Below are 19,058 nucleotides of genomic sequence, written 5' to 3'. Positions count from 1 at the left end.
CCTCTCTGCACCTGAGAGCGAGAGTAGTACCCGTAGCACAAGTCGGGGATCCGTGGTACTAGCTGCGTTACAATAGGACAGTAAACGAGGAATTGTTGCGAAGAACGGTTGAGATATAATTATTTTCATTACCTCATAACGAACATGTCAAGTGAACACGACAGGGCTATACTAAACTGCATATTTAATCCTCTGTTGCCAGTGGGTGAATTGATATACGAGGATGAATTGCCACATAATTTGCAAGGTTGGTCTTAGGTTCATTGTGACATCACAATGTGCAAAGAAGAACAACGAGCTTCCCGCATGAAACAGTACTCATCTGAATGTAAAATTACATTTTCTCTGGAAAGATGCCCTTTATGTGTCTTTATTTTCTTGCAATATCCACTAGAGTGTGGGATGAACATTTACAAGCAGTTTGACAAATAATTTCACTGAGGAAAGGTGACCACAGGTTATGATGAAGTCAGAACACATAAAATAAATGAAGTAGTGTGATACCTTGTTTTCTTGCATCTACTGTAAATACTGTAACAAGAATTATTCTAAGTGTTCCACTGGGAACATTTAGCAGAATCCAAATGGTGTGGAGAGACTGATCTTAGCCAAAACAGGATGCCTGGGTTTGTACAGCAATGCAATTTTGAAGTGAAAGATTATTGCATAAATTAATTGTGTTGCAGTGTTTGCATATTTGTTTTTAATTCACGAAAATCATAAGGGGTGTTTTTCTGCTAAAAAAAATGGAGTATTTTGGCTTGTACAAGATTAATTAAAGTGAATAGATAGAATATAAATTCACCCTCACATCCAATTTTCCCATTCCATGGTCATTGCATTTCTGCTTCATGAACATTTCCAGGACACTGGCTTCTGTAACTACTTATGTACCATCTTTTAAACATGGCTGCTAGCAGCTGTATTCATCAGTTCTCAATACATAGGATTTCTGAAAACTGTTACCTTCATGGATATGATGACTAACAAACAGTCTGGTAGTTCATTAATGATGTTTAGAAAAAATCTACATGGTATTATGACCTAGAAGCTAATTATCAGTCATGACCACAAGAACCTGAAATCTTCCGTATGATTTATTATTATACAGATTGCTTTGTGGCAATTTGATTTTTTATCTTGTGTCACCATTATACAAAAATCTATGCTGTAATGTATTTTCAGATGATGAAGGTAAAATAGCAAATGGAGAAGAAGCTAAGAGTTTGGAACTGGAAGGTGTGAAGGCAGCTGAATCTGGAGACCTGGATACTGCTATAGCAACCTTTACAAAGGTAATCAACATTGCGCCGCAGTGGGCATCAGGGTACAACAACAGGGCTCAAGCTTACCGACTGAAAGGGAACACACCAGGTGTGTACGCCTCTCCACATAAACTAAGCTCTTCAAAATGCTAAAGAGGGCAGTTAGAATTATCACAGGAAACAAGGACAGAGATTCTTGCAGATTTAAAAAATTAAAAATATTACCATTTCACTCACAGCACAAACTCTCACTCATGTTGTGGTAGACAACATGGGCATGTACAATTTAAATTCTGACATCCATAACATAAATGTGAGGCAAAAATTCAACTTCCACCAACACTCGGCAAATCTATCACTATGTCAAAAAGAAGTTCACTCCTTCAGCATCAAAGTGTTGAACAGCCTTCCTCAAAGTCTCAAAAAAGCAACTGGCAATATTAAGCAATTTAAAACAGCACTGAAGTGTTACTTAGTCACTCCGTCTACTCCATAGATTAATATTTCAATGTAAACAAACAGTAATTAGTATCAGTTCCAAGCTAAGGTATACTCGTGAGCACGTTACTGTATCAATTTGCCTGTTTGCGGACTGCGCTGTATGTATCCAATTAGCATGGTAATATCAATACTGTATTATAATCTTATTAACAAATTAACTTTTCAAGAAAAACTATTACCGTACAGATATTATGTATTTGTTCTTGACTTGTTCCATATCCAGTGGTGTCAACCTGTACTTGGATTTATGGAACGTAAATAAATTCAAATTTAGGTTCAGATATATGTATATATGCATGTGCCTGATACCTTGCTACACTGGGACCACAAAGTAGAATTGTGATGATGCCAGACGAGGCCACTACACCCTTTAATGAATTGTGTTACAGTCAACTTGTTGGCATGTCTACTTCATAGTCAGAACGTGTCAGGTTCAAAATTCAGCCCAGAGAGGTTCTTCATCGTCTTTGTCAGATCCTGCAGGCAAATGCCTGTTCAGTAGCCTGAAATTAGGCCATGACCACTTCCTTTTCAATTAATTATTCACCAGTCATCTTGGAACGAATTCGCAGGTAGCAGATGTGAATGTATGACTGAGATTTCAGAAAGCGCCTGAATACTTCCAGTTGTGATCAGTCACGTTTGTGCTCATATTGGCTGTCATTCTCTATCACTGCCACCTTCACTACATGCAGAGCAGATAATTGAGATGATCTCTAATTTAGTAAATGCTATAAGCCAGAAGGTCGCGGGTTTAAGTCCCGATGAGGTCATTGGATTTTTTTCAATTGACCTAATCTTCCAGCCACACTATGGCCCTGGAGTCGACTCAGCCTCTAACAAAACTGAGTACCAGGATATATTTTTGGAACATTCTTGGAGGTAAAGAGCGGCCGGCGCGTAGGGCTGACAACCTTGCTGCCATCTATGAGCTGATTCTGTAGAAAATGTGGGACCCTCAACATCTCACAGCCCTATGGCCCTCCACAGCCTGTTACAGGGATATCTTTACTTTTTACTTACACATTAACAAATTAAACTTACAATAGTACCCTCTTATATACTTATTTGAAAAGTTAAAAGAAGCAACAGCCAGAACAGCAGAAGGATGAACGGTGTACACACATATGAAGAGATGCACTGTTTTTCAGCTGCTATTGCTGACCTGAATGAAGCCATCAATCTCAGTGGAGGCCAAGGAAGATCAGGATGTCAAGCACTGTGTCAGCGTGGAATCATGAACAGAAGGGAAGGCCAAGATGATTTGGCAAGAGCAGATTTTGAAGCTGCTGCCAAACTTGGAAGTCAGTTTGCAAAAACGCAGCTCATTGAGCTGAACCCTTATGCAGCACTCTGCAATCAGATGTTACATGATGTCATGGGAAAGCTTCAGCACACTGCACAGAAATGAAATGTACCAGTCACTGAAAGAAGTCCTGTGGATGGGAAGAGGGGGGTTCAGTGCTCAAGGGTTTCTCCTCTTTCTGTGTATGGTCTGTTACATTCCCCCTGGTCCCCTCTGGCATGTGCAGGTCACCAGCAGCACAGCTTATCACTACCAACATTCATGCAAATGGAATGGGTATATTTAAGGGGGAATTGTAACAGTTTGAGGGAAATATGAAGGGAGTCAATCCATGAGACTTCTTTCCCTGGCATTACTGTAGGAGCTACACTGAATGATTGTGAAGTTCCTGTTGTCAATTACCCTGTTCTTACATACTCTGCATATATATAGTTATATATATATATGCACAAACCATACTCCTAACAAGGGACCTTCCAGACCATACAAGTACGGTGATGGAAAATTGTATTCCTGCAGACTAACACAATTAACTTGGGTGGCAGTCTGACATATACGATTAAAACCTTGTGATGGCACATCCAGTGGTAGGGCAAAGTAACACACTAACTACTGGACGGAAAGTATCTGGCGCCCTACGGTCAGTCATGGGTAAAATCTGGAACAAAATGTGTGCTGCTGGCAATGATACATTACATCCAGTCCACAAAAGTATGACTGGGCAGTAAGTACAATGGAAGGCACATTTAAGGTGTTGGGAGACGATGATTTGGATGTGTAAATTGAGGAAAATCTTACTTGGAGGGAATTTAACACTGGATGATGAAAAATCTTAGATCCAGGAACATTAAGTTGGTGTTCCACTATATATTTTTTAAGAAGATATTTTCGCTACAGCCCTAAAAATAGTTTGTTATACACAGCAAGTACCTTTATTGAAGAAGGTGCCTCTAGGTATGGACATTCTGGCCTTCAGCTCTACCTTCCCAGTATGAAGAAGGAATTAATTCATGAGCACCCCTAACACACGTTCCAGTTACTCCCAGTGACAGGATAACAGTTCATGGAGATGAGCACCTTAATATGTGCTTCAGACCACAATGTGGGTCTGATCCACATTCCCAGAATCTGAGCTTAAGTAAAGATGGAAAGCATCAAATGTCCATGGTTTATTCTGCACGTAAATCCTGCCAGGAAGTGAACTTAAGACCCTCCAAATGAGAGAGCTCAGTTGCTTACATCTAGACCACCAGGGCCCCACAGTGGGGAGAGAATAACAAACTTCTGTTCTCTCAGAGGCAGAGTTGCTTGCACAGTTCACAGGTGGCATCAAACAGATCAACCTGTAATTAGCATGTTCACAGCTGAGCACTGAATTAAAATTGTAAACAGATACAATCGGCTCTGATGCATAAGATTTATTATAACTGGTACAGATCCATGAAACGATTTTTCAAAAACAAATATGCATCATTCACACTGGAAAACAGAACAGCAATATTAAAATGTGAGATTACGAAACAGTTATAATATCATGTATCTTTATATATATAGTGTGCACCTACATACATAGTATTTTAATTCTGAGACGGAAAGAATATGCAGCTCTACATAACACTTGTGTTTACCTTTGACTGTTCTGTGGTGTTACGGAAAAGAGAGTTAAGTTACCAAAATACTTTCTAGGAGCAGAAAGAAGTAACTTTCATGTTTAGGCAGTAATATATGAAACTGTAAATATTTCATTATGCCACTGAATGGGAAGTATTAGTAATATCACTTGGTTTCCACTTGATTCTTTAAAGGGGAGAACATCATCCTGCATTTATTTAAATTCTTAGAACTTTGGACATTAATCCTTTTCTCTGTAACATCACAGATTTGATACACTTGTTATTTTTTGTTATATTCTTTAACAGGCTGTTTACTCCTTGTATAATGTAAACACCATTCTAAAAATAAAGAAGCTATTAAAATGATATCCCTTAAGCATTTTTTGTTGAACACACTCTTCTATAGCCCATAGTAAAATACTGGTTACTACAACATTTTACATTAATTTGACAAGCTGTGATTTCACTTGAATATAGGATATTTTAGCATGTCTGTATGCGGTTTGGTAAAACATAAATTATGAATTGGCCGCATGTGTGATCACACAGAACACTGTCAGCTGGAATACTTGCCATGAGAATAAATTTAAAGCAGTCCATGCCATTGAACCATACCATTTTTAGTACAAGTATCTCCTGATGAGCATGACAGTTGTCACATAACTCAAAAATGTTAGCAGTCACTGGTTTCTTGGCCTATAATTTTCATTCTTATAACTTTAATACCTTCATTTAAACAATTAAATTATGATTTTTTGGTTTAGATGAATAATTTCGTTATTTTCTATGTTCACTTAAAAAAAAAAGGCAAAATTTGTGGGAGTAGTCTGGGGATACCTGCACCTCAGAACTCTGGTTCAGAGAAAGTTACTGCTGGTGGAACGCTGTGATTGCGCCCCTATTAATTTATTTACCACTTAAAACTAACTTCATTTAAAATATGTTTGCTACAAATAAATTATAACAAACAGAAATTCTTCATGTGGTAACATGCCACAAAACGACAGGAAGCATTCGCTGAGAAGATTGAGAAAATGAAGTATGAACTCATTAACCTGTACACAGTTCACATGAGAACCTTTAACTGACAGGAACTGTACAGCAATCCAGCTATAATGATTGAAGTGCATGGCATCGAAACCATTAATTTCACTTTGGTAACACAATTCACATGTCAACAGAAATAGAAATGAAAAACAAAATTTACATCATCAGGGTTAAACGTCTGCAAGGCATCTAGTTCGTGTATTGCAAAATCAAAGCCAATTTATTACCTTCATCTACATGAATTGTAATAAGTGGTTAAATACATTTCTTACCATACTTTTAAGTGTTAGGATTCTACTTCTTCCCGTTCTACCATTTCAAAGTCTTTTCCCGTCTGAGACTTCTGGCTGCTTTCAGATTCACTTTCTGAATTGTCTGTGTCCTTCTCCTCTTCAGCTTTCTCTTCAGCATCGGGTGGCCTAGCAAGGGCAGTCGACACAGAATATTACACTTCACTGTCAGATGCCACACCTAACCTAGGCATTTATGGTAATGTATGAAGGCGGCAGGCTAGATTACAATGACCAAACCATAAACACAAAACTCCCATGACACTCCGAGAGATTTTCCAATAGAACACAAAAATTGAATATTTGTAATTTATAAACTGTTGAGTTTTTATTAATCTACTGTGACTGCTACATTAATTGCATGAAATAAAATGTCAATATGAGGGGAAGTAAAAAAATTAAACACAATTTTGTGTTGAAAAAAATATCAACAATACAAACTGATGACACGTTACTTATTTCTCTGCATAATTGCCCTGCATTTTAATGCAGCTGGTGCAGTGGTCTAGAAGTTCCTTGAGTTCATCAGAATAAAATGTTTTCTGACAGACATTCTGAAGCCTGAAGTTCAGCTACACAATATTTAAAGATAAAATCACACTTCATAGAAAACACAGGGTCGCAGTTATATAGACCAGTCAGTTAACGCTGTTTACTGTGAGAACCACATAGAAAAAATAGGTACACTGTGTGGGAAAAATGCAGAATATTTAAATGTTAACAGCAGGTGGTACATATAAAGCAACTGTGCTCTAAAGGTTTAAGCAGTTCTTGTACCTCATTGTTCCATGCCTGATATTATTTCACACGCAATTTCATCACTGAGAATTCTTCGGACTTCCTGTATACCCAACTCATTTGTTCCTTAATCTCTTTGACACATGTTCAGTCAATGGACACCCACTCATTTATCTTCCTTTGCCTCATGCACTCCTCTATGAGACCAGTTTTCACAGCCTCTTGCCACACAAATCAGGCTGCATTCTCTGACAGCATTGCCACTGTTCACAGTACAATGCAAGTCACTTAGGTGCAAATGAGAGAAGGTCCATATTTTGTATCTCCCACCTTTTCAGCGCTGTCAACGTTGCTCCTGATGTTAATGTTGTGGTCTGCGCTTCGGCAGCTGTAGTCTAGTAGGTGAGTATCAACATTGGCCTCTATCTTCATGGTGGAAGTGAGTGAAGTTGGGAAGTAAGCACTTAAAGAGGAGGAGGAGGAAACAAAATAGGCCATGGAAGACAGGAATGGGCAATGACAGCCATGAATGAAGAGGGGGGCCAGGACAAAACAGAAAAATTGGTCTGACACACGTTTTGAAAACAGCAACTACTTCAGGACAGGAGGAGGGAAGATTAACGGAAAATATTTTCAAGAAATACAGATGGAGAGACAGAAAGGGTCTCTTCTGTGCCATGGCCAGTATAAATGCATGCCACTCTCTGAAAGAACATTACTGCACTCCTTGAGCAAGGGTTCCTCAACCTGTTGAGGAAGAAACCCAGATACCTGGTCACAGTCAGGACTGAACTCAATTTTATCGCTTCCCAGATGATCCAGATTCTGTTGTTAGGATGCAATGACTTGGGTTTATTCCATGTTCTCATTGGGGTGACTTACTTGGTTGTGGCAGTGGTGCTCTTTCACCGTCTCAATGGAATGTCCGGTGTGTCCAACATAAAACCGCAATTTTACTGGCTGTTTTGTGATACGCGCTGAAGACAGTATATATCACACCACACTATACGGCACCACGTCCAAGAAGACAATAACTGTTTTGTACTGAAATGGTAAATGTTAGATAGTTGCAGCAGAGAGTTTATTCTTGCTGCTTCTTGCGTTACTTACCGTTCGTCTTCTGTTCTATTAGCATCCTCTCTCTCAGCCAAATCTCCTTCCAAATTTTCTTCTTCGTTATCAGAATCTTTCTCTTTCTTCTTCTTTCTGGTAGACTTTTTCATTTCTTCAGTGTTTTGACCTTTGTACTCATACTGGAAAGGAATGGTTTGCAGAACTGTCACACATGGAACAGGCTGTCAGATAAAATTATTCGAATCATAAGAGTGAAGGCAGTGACCAATAACATGTCTAAAACAAACGTTATCAGCTCTCTGGCACTAACCACCAACTAACTTGAAGGAGGAGAACCCTCCTTGTGATGTTACCCCTCCCAAAACTTCAAGGTTCATTTCCGTGTCCACAACACTGCAGCACTGGACCACCAGATGAATCCAGTTCACATGCTCACTCTGTATATTTAATAATAATAATTTTAAAATTACCCTGCCTTCTACACCTAGGTCTTTGGGTGTTCTGACCAAAATTCTGTATGCATTTCTGATCTGTCCCATATATGCTACAGGCCCTGCTCAGCTCATTTTCATTGATTTGATCACCAATGTAACAGCACCACAATCCTGGCACCATCAGAGAATCTGAGGACAAGAGCTTTCAGCAATCTGAATATCTCAATTTTACGCAGGTAGACTGAAGTTCAGAAAGATTCACCTTTGTATACCATTTCAAATGCCTCCGGTACGGTATGAAAGCTTTAAGAAAGTACCTAGCAAATTTCCAGTTCGTAAAAGAATGCTTATGTGTGAGATCTGCAACTCATGGCAGCAAATATTAAACATGTGTCCTTTGGGGTATGATGCCCTGCAGTCTGGTGCATGGTTACCAACATTTCTATGGAACCTAGCAACTGCCTTCTTATCATGTACCAGACTGCACTGTATCAAGACCATAATCTTAAATCAACAAAGATGCTAACATATATGATTGTATGCTTCAAGATATCTCGTAACCGAAACTGGTACAATGGATCCACCCTTCATACACACTCCTGAAAAATTAGGGTCCGAGGTGAGGGAAACCATTTGTGTAATATTGTGTTTCAGCACAAATAAAAGCTTTGAAACAGTTCAATATTAAGATTATGGCCATGCAGGTTCCTAGCTGAAAAATTGGTACCAACATACTGAACTACATGGCAACACATTCCCAAGACTGTAATTTTAATGCTGAACTGCTGACAACTGCAATATGGGAAATGTCAGTACTTAACCCCTTCTGCAGTATTCCTTGAAATTTTCTGTGATTCACTCTAATTCTACATGGTGTTTCCCAGAAATTTTCTGGACTCAGTGATGTGCAGTGTTTGTTATATCTCCGTGTCTTTCTGCACACATTTCCTATGTTTATTAGAAGACTCAGCATCATATGGAATCATTTCACAGCCTTCTGGATGCCATATGTTAGAGAACAAAAACTGTGTTTTATGTCATCGCATGTTACGCTGCATGCACACTGCCAGGTATTATTATTATCACTTGGAGTGGTTTATAATACACAGTGACCAGAAATAAATGAGTAAAGTCCACTGTACTAGTTTACCTGATATATAGGCCAAAACGAGGCCAGAAACCCGACATCCTCTGTGAGATTTGGGAAGAGCCAGAAATGATGTTTACCAAAAGTAAGTGCCCAAAGAACACAAAACACAACAAGTCGCACAACTGCCAAAGCAATTATAAAGATGAGGAATCCAGCAGCTCCGATACTCAAGTGATAGACTCCTTTCCTGTAACACGATCACAGCTCACATCAGAACAAGTAATCTCAACTTGGTGCATGGAAGTGTCCAAGGGCTTCATTTTCTGCATTTTTACCTCTACTTTTGCACTGTCACAAGCATCAACAGAGAGGAAACATTTCAAGTCTTTACATTTGCAAATTACAGTCCTCCTCTTACCTTACAGAAGGTGGCCACAGTGGGAACAGACAAATTGCAATAGCGCCAAGTACCAACAAAGTGCCGAAGAACCAATAATACACAGGTATAGGATCATAGATCCACACGTAGGCATCTAGACCATCAACAAACAGCTGATCTAGATGCATTTCAAGCCTGATCTTACGTTTCTTTTTCTCTTTGTCCTCCTAAAACAAGGATTTACAATAAATTAACCAAATCAATGGAAAATCTGATTGTCTGTTTGCTACAAGACAATCAGAACTGTTTCACTGCTCTGTATCAAACGGTATGTTCAAGAGGCACAGCAATCCTGCTTCATATCTGGGAGGTCCTGGGTTAAAATCTTGGCCTGAAGCTCAGTTATCCTAACTGAGGTTTTAATGGATTTCCTCTGTTCCTCCCAGCAAATGCAGGGATAGGTCAAATAGGCTACAATCCCTTCCTTCTGCGCCCTACACAATTTATTATTCACTAATCACCCAACCATTCAACACTGTACAGTCTGAACTAATAACAGTGTTATTAAATAAACCATAAACTTGTATAAAATATGGGAGCTCATGAATGAGTGTGTTGATCTGACACTTCATGCAACTCTTGCCAACATCATGTGATTCACTGACTCTTGCTACAGTAGCGCTACCAAAACTCTGGGAGGACAAATATTCTAATTTAAACATTTAAGACTAACAGGTAAAGCTGTGCATATGCTTAATTAATTAAGAACTATGCCATAAAGACGTATGGTGGAGTGGATCTACAGCTCCACCATTGTTGACCTTGTGTACTAGATGGAAGTGAGTGGTCAGTTTCATGCCCTGGCTGCTTTACCCCCAGTACCCATCAGCAGGCTGGGTGGGCCACAGAGCTGGTCTTGTCCCTGCCGGGAACAAACCCTCCCACCCAGGCTGTAGCTATATTGATACCAAATATTTATGAGTAAGACATAAAATTCAGAATGTGAAGTACAAAGATCAGTCACGGTTTTCTGACTGAGAGTGTCCTTACATCTGAAAGGACTCAGAAAATGTACTGCTCAAAAATGACAAGAAACTCAGCAAAAGTGGAACAAGTTACAGGACTTTTAAATGCTAGAATATTCTCAGACTTTCATTAAACTTGCCTGAATGGCCATGCAGTACTTTGCATTGCACTGGGTTTTTTTAATGCAATAAACCACTGAACTCACAACCGCTCTGTACGTAATAAGGCAATGCCCATCTCAAAGCTACTGCCAGCAGCCTGAAGATACTGCATGTGGTTTATACCAGTCTCCTCTTTAATAACATGTGGGAAGTGTCAAATGACACACAATTCATTACAGCGAATGTATCTCAACATTCGCCCAGACTGCTCCTGTTTTGCTTCTATATTTAATGGACACTTTATCCTCTAAAAAGGTGCGGTACACTGATGAAGAGGCCATGGTCTATTTTAAGGTGCCACAGTGCTAAATGCCTACAAGGACTGAGGAAAACCATAATACCTTAGTCAAGATTTGAACATGAAGCAGGGGTACTACAGGACAATATTCAACAAACCTTGACAATCATCTACTTTGCTCTGGATACCTAACAGAGTATTCTGAAACTCTTGCTGTACTGAAGCCTTTACCAACTGGATGTTGCATTAGTGCTGTGACGCACAGAAGCAGAACACCTGATGGCTGAGCCTTACATTTCTCCAGTACTAATTATCGTTAGTCCTTCAAGTAAGAACCTGGCTACGAGGCTTGTGAAAATGTGCATACCTCTGCTCTCAGAATTCTGAGCTTGAATTACATTCAGTTTCTTATTATATTTCACGCTTAAATCACGTAGCATTTAATCAGAACCAGTCAGGTTAATTTTGAACGGCGGATTTGAGAAGGTGACAAAACATTATCAATATATTGTACTGCCTCCATCTTCAGTGTAGCAGTAGTAGCTACCCTACAGATCAAGGCAGCAGGTTCCTCCAGAACACTGGAACCTGTCTACCAGACATTTTGGCATCACAGAAGACTGCAACAAAGAAGGATATTGAGAGCAGCCTAAAAAGGTACTAAGAGAAATTGTAATGAAAACTAAATTCAGACAGCATCAGCACTACACTCGGACACTTGGCGAACTCCAAACATCAAGATTTGTGATGAAGAATGGAGGAGAAGCAATATAATTGACGTAAGTATATAGACACGACAGAGCTAACAGACAATTTCACACTCAATTAATACCTAATTACATTCTGGAGCGAGACATGTCAATAGAGTCACACGATCTAAGACTTACAGAGGGCACCATTTGTTTGTCATCTTTCTTCTCTCCTTCAGCATGGCTACTCTCAGCATCTGCGTCACCTTTATCCTCATCCTTCTTACGTTTCTCTTCGCCCGCTTCACGTTTTCGTTCCTTTTCCTTCTTCTTCAACTTTGCTTTCAGCTCCTGCTCTGACACTGGGACTTTCTTGGCTCGATGGAAAAACTTGTGCCTCAACATCCTAAAATGGTGTAACATGACTTAGTGAGCTGAGCTGTTTTACCAACCTCCTAAAACAATGCATGCACAACTTGCAAATATAAGAACTACCTCTCTCAGCGACATAACTGGCATAATGGCTATTTCCACTGATTCAATTATGTAAGTTGCATAAATTAACTAACACGCTTCCTAATTTTTGAACCAGTAAACTTCCACTGGGCTCTGGACTTACTGTCAAAGTAAGAGTACACACAATATTGTAGATTCCAAAGGGTTCTGACAATTGCATATTCATTCATTCATTTATTCATCAGTAATCTGTCAGATGACAGGTCCACAGTCTCTTCCAAAACAGTTCCTCCACTTAATGCGATCTCAAGCTTTCTCCTTCAAATAAGAATATCCTCTTCGGTCCCCAAAGTCATCCAGCATCTTCTTGCATCTTTTTCCTCGTCTTCTGGTCACTTCTATCGGCCCCTCTGGTTTGTTTTGTCTCCAGAGGTCACATCTCACATACATGGTATCTCTGTTTTTGGAAAGAGACTATCCAGGAAAAGTGATAATGTGGTAGTTTTTCCATTTGCTTCCCACATCGCAGTACAACAGCCATTCAAACCACTCTGGTCACGCCTGTTGCTATACAAACTTGAACCATCTCGAGCATTGCATATAACACTTAAAATTAATGGGTTTCTGGACTTTGTCCATTGTCCGTTATTCTAAAAACTAGAGAACACGTTTTGGAAAACTGGATGTTTCTGTCCTCAGGTAAGGGGAACTTAGATTAGCTCTTTCTAAGGGAGCCAACAGAGCAGGTGTCTCACCCTTCCTCTGAGGATGTAAACTGATGCGATTTCTGAAAAGTTACATTCTCTAGTTTCTAGAATCCCAGACGATGGACAAAGTCCAAAATCCAGTAATTCTGACATGCAATATTATTCAGCATTGTTTAACATATTCAAGGGAAATATTTACAGTATTATTCATTGTTTGGTTTCTTAATTTCTATATTAATCAATTAGTAATACAATAATAATGACATGGAACACCAATGAGAACAAATCCTAATAAGGTTTACTTCACAACTTGAAAACTGCTTCAGAACTATTTAAGAGAAAGAAAGTTACCTATCAAGAAATTCAACTATATCAGCTCTTGAAGTGAAGAATGTTTCGTCCCCTTCTTTAGGATTAGCCCAGGGAGTTTCCATGAGCGCATCCACAGCTTTGACAGCTATAAAGAGAGAATTCAATCAACATTCCAAATACAATGTAAGGCCTATACACATATCACTGCTTCAAATGATCTTACAATTATGGAATAAAGTCATTTCAAATAACTAACCAGTAAAATATTCCACATTATGATTTAAGAATTTGGTTTTCTTTGTTGGTACATGTTTGCGCAGCCACTTTGCAACAGCATATTCTTCTCGGGTTGGTTTCTCTGGTTCTTCAAGAACAAATTCCTGAAAAAAAGTGCACTGAGTTCTGTAGAAATGTCATATATAAAAGTACTTGTAGATCCTGTCTAAATTACAGCACCAAGACAAATTAGGCCACAATATGAAATCAAACTACAAAAACCAATATCATAACATTTCTACGTTACATATTCAAATTAAATAAAATTTTTACTTAATGCACTCATGGTGTCCTATATCTATAAACCTTATAATATTGTAGCAGGTTGTATACAAAATACCGTTAAATCGCACGACCGATCATCATCACAAGTCATCCATTGGAGACGTATAATCTGAATCAGATAAATTACAGCACACTGATATTTACACAGATGTATCATAACACCTGTATTATTGTCATATACAAATCACTTCAGTACTTATAATATACACGTTTGCCATGACAAAATCCCAAAGTCGCCAACGTCATTCTATCCTGCACCAACATGTCGTAAAATCACAACCATTAAATCGCAAAGAAATTGCCTGTAAAATATCTTCAGAGGTGTGCATACGATTTATCAGTAAGAAAAACACAAAAGGCTAGTATACCCAAGTAAAGTTAACATAAATTTACCTCCTTCCGCCTCTTTCCTTTCCTCTTCTCAGCCATCTTGTCAACTACTAATTGCATCATGTGAGTACTAAGTACAAAGACTTATCGAGTAATTGAAGCTGTAGTATTTGAAAACAAAATAACATGTGATTTTTTGCTTTAATTTTCTTCTTCTAGAATCTCCAAAGTCTTCCTACAAAGTTCTGCGATCTAATCTACATGACTTGAGTTGTATAAGCAGACGATGTGTGGATGTGGTGTGATTAGTGATGTCATTTGTTTTGATATTGTCAGGTGTATACAAATTCTATCATAAAAGACAGACAGAAATTGGAACGTAGCTATTTCCAGAAACTTTGTTCCAAATGTTACCAATTTTTCTGTAAACTTTTACCACCTGTCTACTGTATCACATGTTTCTGCAATATTAATTTTTCTTTGTACAAAGTGCTGTAATGGCTAATGTTCTCAAGATTATTAGTGTAACAAATATAAATGGCCTGCCAATGCACCTGGGAGTTATAACAGTTCAGAAGCCCGTTTTGCATTGTCCAACATATTCTGTATTGAAGACTGTCAACCGTAACTTCAAAAATTCTGGAGACAAAGAGGATTACTCGGTAAATGTTTGTTTTGCAACATGAAGTTACAGGCCCGTGACCTTTCCCATTGTGATGCTCTTACCTCTTGATGCCTATAAGAATCTCGTGTATTTTTTTTTTTCAAATATTTATGTTCATAATTTGTCAGTGTTTAAACTATTTATTTCCATTCATACTTCACTGAACCACAGCACTGTTCTCAATGTTATTCCTTTTGGGTGACCACAGAAAACAAGTTATTATACATTTTCAGGTATGAGATGGTAGAAGAAAAGGTCTATAAGCATCTCGACGATTCTCCTCCATGGAATTATTTTTTTCCTGTTTTATAGTGAAGTAGTATTTCTGTATCCAGATTTAAATAAAAAGTTCTGTGAAAACTGTGATCATTGTTTTTAATTGCAGAAATATTTCACAATTTTAGAAATATCAAGCCACTGTGATCAAGAACAGGTACGTCAAGCCTTCCTGACTATGGTGAAGAGATTTCATCCTGATAGTGGTTCTCCAGAAGCAAATGCAGACAAATTTCATCTGGTATGTTCTTCCCTCATTTCCAAGAGCAAATCCCACAGATATCTCATGCATTTCATTCTTAACATATGGAAGTCCTTTTGGTCTCTGGTGAACTGGAAACATGGGTCTCAAAATCCAAAGACTGAAGCAACTTCTGCTGTTCAACAAGCCTTCAGACTTTATGGTTCACTTTTGTAAAGGGTAATTTTTTTTAGCTTTATGGGGTGGGATGAGACTGAGCCCACTTGGTATGTCAGCCCCTGTTTCGCCTGTTGTACCAGCCTCAGATGATAGATGCGTATGGAATATTTAGTGGAATGAGATTTGGCAAGGGAAACTGAAGTACTTGGAGAAAACCAGCCCCAATGCTACTTTGTCCACCACAAATCCCACATGATTTGACCTGGGCCACTGCAGTGGGAAGCCAGCAACCAGGGATGTGACCCAAATCTGGAATCTGCACAAGCTACTGACCAGTCTCCAAATCTGATGCGGCTCAAATCATTTTATTCTGCAAGCACCTTTAATTAATGGCACCCTGTGGTGGGCCAGTCATTATGCAGAATCACCAATGCAAATGTCAACAAGCATGACAATTTTGAACACCAATATCATGACCAGTTTATGGTATGAATCCACTGACCCATTAGAATTGCTTACTTTGGGGGTGAGTTTAAATATCATAAGGGTAGGCTAGGTAAATAACCAAATGTAGCATATGCATTATGCAGCACCCAGTTTACTGGAGATCAATAATTGTTATGATTTTGGTACCAGATTGAGGAAGCATACCGTAAACTGCAGAATAAGTTTGCGAGTGATCGATGGAGAGCAAATGAAGGAGCCGGTGAATACGGGCTGTATTACCAAGAAAAAACAGAAATAGAGGAGTTTGACATCAAGGTAAGATGTTTGGCATTGAAGTGTGTAACGAGTGTTCCAGTGGCACGCACTGACCCACATGCAGACTATGATTGGTAGTAACATTTGGGCTCGTACTGAGCGCACTGTTTGCGGACTTTACATAGTAAAGTGTTTCACTGTATGATTAATGAATCACCTTTCATTTTCACACTCAGCATACAGCACCGCAACACAGACAGTATTTATCTTATGGAGGCTATGGCATGGGAACACCGCAGCAAAGAGAGAAACAGTTTCAGAAGTACCGAGCACAGAAAGCTATTGAAAACGTTCACAATCACAGAATTTCTAATATATCTCAAGGGAAAGAAGAGGGTCTTATTCATAAAGATAAACGTGAAGCTCAAAAGATTAAGCTGAGGTAAGCATTTTGAATTACTTGCATTGATTCAGTACACAAACATAAAAAGAATTCACGTTTACTAAGACCTGTCAGTGTCTGCATTTAAATTACAGATGTTGTGTTGAGCGACACAGGAAGACGGGCACAGTACGTGTCCTCCGAAATGTTGGCACTCACCTACTGGACTATTAGTTCAGAGCACAACATTAATTTTCTGTGTTGTGAAGACCTCAAATCTTAGCAGAGTGATAATATATGATGAGGTTAGGGAAATCATGAAATGCAGATTGAGAGCTAGTAACCCAGCCAGGATTTGAATTGCTGACCTCATGAATACAGCTCTAGAGCACTACTGGCTTACTGAGTCACATGTTCTTAATCACAATATGGTATTTAAGCATCCCATTGCATTAAAGTCTCTTTCATACCCAATATAATTTCATCGATAATACAACTCCTTTTCACAACATATATGTGGTGTGAAAAAGTGGACATTTTGGGCATAGCTGAGACACCTGATGATGGTTGCTTGGCAATGAAACATGTCGTGAAAAGGCATGATAGAAATAGTTGCATTCTTAATGAGAAATTTAGTTATTCATTTATGGTTTAGTTCATTAGTGCATTAGCAGGCCAGACTATGTAGCATCAAATGATTACTGAACTGGAAGTAGTCATGGCTTAATTTATGGTACTGTTCTGGATCTTGCCTGTAGGTTTTGAGCACATCCACAGAAACTCAGTTCATGAAGCAGAGAAATTTATTTGTGTACACACTACAGTCTCTGCAGTTGATGCCATTATTGTGTGTCTAGTCACACAGAGTTTCACTGAACACTAAAAGCAAAATACTGTCCATGTGTTAACATAAGTTAGGGTATTGACATGAAACATTAGAGAGCCAGGTACTTGCTTTAAGTGTTTAAAACACAATGGTAACTGTACCTACCATAAAAAACTAAGCATTTGGTCCATACAGTGTTTTCTTACATCAAAGATTCTTCTAAACAGAACTGGTCAGTTGGTTTTGGGAACAGATGTAGGAACTGAATTTTTATATATTGTTTAAGTGAAATTCACGTTTCAGAGGGTTAATTACCCTTCTGTGGAACACTTTCTTCCAGTAACTGTTAAACACGAAATCCTTTTGTGTTGCCAGATCTGAAATGGACAGACTTGTGGAAGATTTAATCCAAGAATCAATGTCACGAGGTGAATTTGATAACTTGGCTGGAACAGGGAAGCCCCTGAAGCACCAAGCGAGCAATCCATATGTTGATTTTGTTACTCATAAAATGAATCAGGTAATGACTGTTTGATTCAGTCACACGCTGGGACAGATTTTATATTTGTGTGCTCATTAACCCTTTTTTAGCTGTGAATAGAATATCTCCATCCTGTGAAATTGCATGCAGCACACATCCAGTCCACTCCTAAACTTAATGATCTCAATAATTCTAGGTGCAAAAATGCAACATTTCTGCTTTTTTGATTGTGCTTTGTTTTCTCACATAAAATAACCTGTCTAAGCACCCTATGTCCTTGATTTAACTCTCCAAACTTTCCAAGAGAAGCAGTCACAATATAATATTAAAGAAATTACAATTTATGTTAACAGGTACTCATCGACAATGGTTTCACTCCTGAATGGATAACGCTGCAGAAAGAAATTTCAGAAGATACAAAACATCTTCGTGAAAGTCTTGCGAGGTACAGAACTGAACTTGGACATTTACCGCTGGACAATGATGATAATAATAATTGGAATGAAGTTTTGGTTAAACATGAAGACATGGTTAAAAAGCTCAATGCAAAGATAGATAAATATAATCTTCTTGTTCCACTCCTGGAGAAACAGAAATTGCACATTTTATTAAAGCGAGAATCAGAAAATATTCTAAAAAGTGGAAAGACCCGGTATGATGTTAGAAATCAGATGCACGTTCCAAGAATTAAGGTTGGAGAAGACCACCGATCTGACTTTCTTAGTATCTTTGGTTCCTTCTACCTGTGGTAGATTGACATGTGTGCATGCAGGTGCAGACTGTTACTAGTATATAATATTAGTTGGACTGCCTCACATGTAATGTTAAATAAAACTGAGACAGTAAAATGTGTAAATACAAACAGCACTGCTGATAACAGAGCCTACTATTTCAATAAAGAGCTCCATAGTTTTAGCTGCTGTTTATTTTAGTAATTTAGGCAACATACTGTAGTTGTTATTATGGCCTGGAATTATCAAGTTGGACATGTAACACAAGATGACTTCCATTCTGGTCAAAATTCAAATAAACTTGATAATTAAAAAAAAAAATCTAGCCTCCATATTTCAAGTTGTCATCAACAGAGGGCATGGCAAATGTAATGCCTGGTCGCTGCCTCGAGGATCCTACATCTTATGTTTAAGCAAG

General features: G+C 38.5%; 3 protein-coding genes across 4 annotated transcripts; 2 read left to right on the top strand and 1 right to left on the bottom strand.

Annotated features, from left to right (window-relative positions):
- The first annotated feature begins 33 nt into the window (after nucleotides 1–33).
- Nucleotides 34–5,051, top strand: LOC111862145 (tetratricopeptide repeat protein 36). Its single transcript, XM_023847323.2, has 3 exons — nucleotides 34–247; nucleotides 1,186–1,374; nucleotides 2,918–5,051. The coding sequence occupies exons 1-3, from the start codon at nucleotides 145–147 to the stop codon at nucleotides 3,175–3,177; spliced, it is 552 nt and encodes a 183-aa protein (XP_023703091.1). The 5' UTR covers nucleotides 34–144; the 3' UTR covers nucleotides 3,178–5,051.
- Nucleotides 4,476–14,370, bottom strand: LOC111862143 (translocation protein SEC62). The gene is made up of 8 exons (XM_023847318.1): nucleotides 14,281–14,370; nucleotides 13,583–13,706; nucleotides 13,366–13,471; nucleotides 12,050–12,257; nucleotides 9,777–9,964; nucleotides 9,419–9,605; nucleotides 7,871–8,013; nucleotides 4,476–6,151 (listed from the first exon to the last, which is right to left on the bottom strand). Exons 1-8 carry the CDS (start codon nucleotides 14,338–14,340, stop codon nucleotides 6,019–6,021), a joined length of 1,149 nt encoding a protein of 382 aa, XP_023703086.1. The 5' UTR covers nucleotides 14,341–14,370; the 3' UTR covers nucleotides 4,476–6,018.
- Nucleotides 14,371–14,487: 117 nt separating this feature from the next.
- On the top strand, nucleotides 14,488–19,058 carry LOC111862144 (dnaJ homolog subfamily C member 28). Of its 2 annotated transcripts, none has more exons than XM_023847319.2 (6): nucleotides 14,488–14,879; nucleotides 15,267–15,398; nucleotides 16,155–16,280; nucleotides 16,457–16,662; nucleotides 17,804–17,948; nucleotides 18,263–19,057. In XM_023847319.2, exons 1-6 carry the CDS (start codon nucleotides 14,715–14,717, stop codon nucleotides 18,659–18,661), a joined length of 1,173 nt encoding a protein of 390 aa, XP_023703087.1. In that variant the 5' UTR covers nucleotides 14,488–14,714; the 3' UTR covers nucleotides 18,662–19,057. The 2 variants fall into 2 exon arrangements, with proteins under 2 accessions (XP_023703087.1, XP_023703089.1); XM_023847321.2 differs by having other exon boundaries at nucleotides 14,791–14,879; nucleotides 15,286–15,398; nucleotides 18,263–19,058.

This window comes from Cryptotermes secundus, unplaced genomic scaffold (assembly GCF_002891405.2).
Source record: "Cryptotermes secundus unplaced genomic scaffold, Csec_1.0 scaffold770, whole genome shotgun sequence".
NCBI lineage: Eukaryota > Metazoa > Arthropoda > Insecta > Blattodea > Kalotermitidae > Cryptotermes > Cryptotermes secundus.
Note: the sequence above shows the minus strand (reverse complement) of the source record. Positions and strands in the feature narration are given on the sequence as shown.

What these genes read in the sequence shown, in the direction of transcription:
- LOC111862145 (XM_023847323.2), top strand. Translation starts at nt 145, where the DNA reads ATGTCAAGTGAACACGACAGGGCTATACTAAACTGCATATTTAATCCT. An exon ending in ATTGCCACATAATTTGCAAG is followed by an intron (nt 248 to 1,185) that starts GTTGGTCTTAGG and finishes ATGTATTTTCAG; the next exon opens with ATGATGAAGGTAAAATAGCA. An exon ending in ACTGAAAGGGAACACACCAG is followed by an intron (nt 1,375 to 2,917) that starts GTGTGTACGCCT and finishes ACTGTTTTTCAG; the next exon opens with CTGCTATTGCTGACCTGAAT.
- LOC111862143 (XM_023847318.1), bottom strand. Translation starts at nt 14,340, where the DNA reads ATGATGCAATTAGTAGTTGACAAGATGGCTGAGAAGAGGAAAGGAAAG. An exon ending in TAATGTGGAATATTTTACTG is followed by an intron (nt 13,472 to 13,582) that starts GTTAGTTATTTG and finishes CTCTCTTTATAG; the next exon opens with CTGTCAAAGCTGTGGATGCG. An exon ending in CGTTTTGGCCTATATATCAG is followed by an intron (nt 8,014 to 9,418) that starts GTAAACTAGTAC and finishes ATTCCTTTCCAG; the next exon opens with TATGAGTACAAAGGTCAAAA.
- LOC111862144 (XM_023847319.2), top strand. Translation starts at nt 14,715, where the DNA reads ATGGCTAATGTTCTCAAGATTATTAGTGTAACAAATATAAATGGCCTG. An exon ending in GAGACAAAGAGGATTACTCG is followed by an intron (nt 14,880 to 15,266) that starts GTAAATGTTTGT and finishes TTTTAATTGCAG; the next exon opens with AAATATTTCACAATTTTAGA. An exon ending in ATGCAGACAAATTTCATCTG is followed by an intron (nt 15,399 to 16,154) that starts GTATGTTCTTCC and finishes TTTTGGTACCAG; the next exon opens with ATTGAGGAAGCATACCGTAA.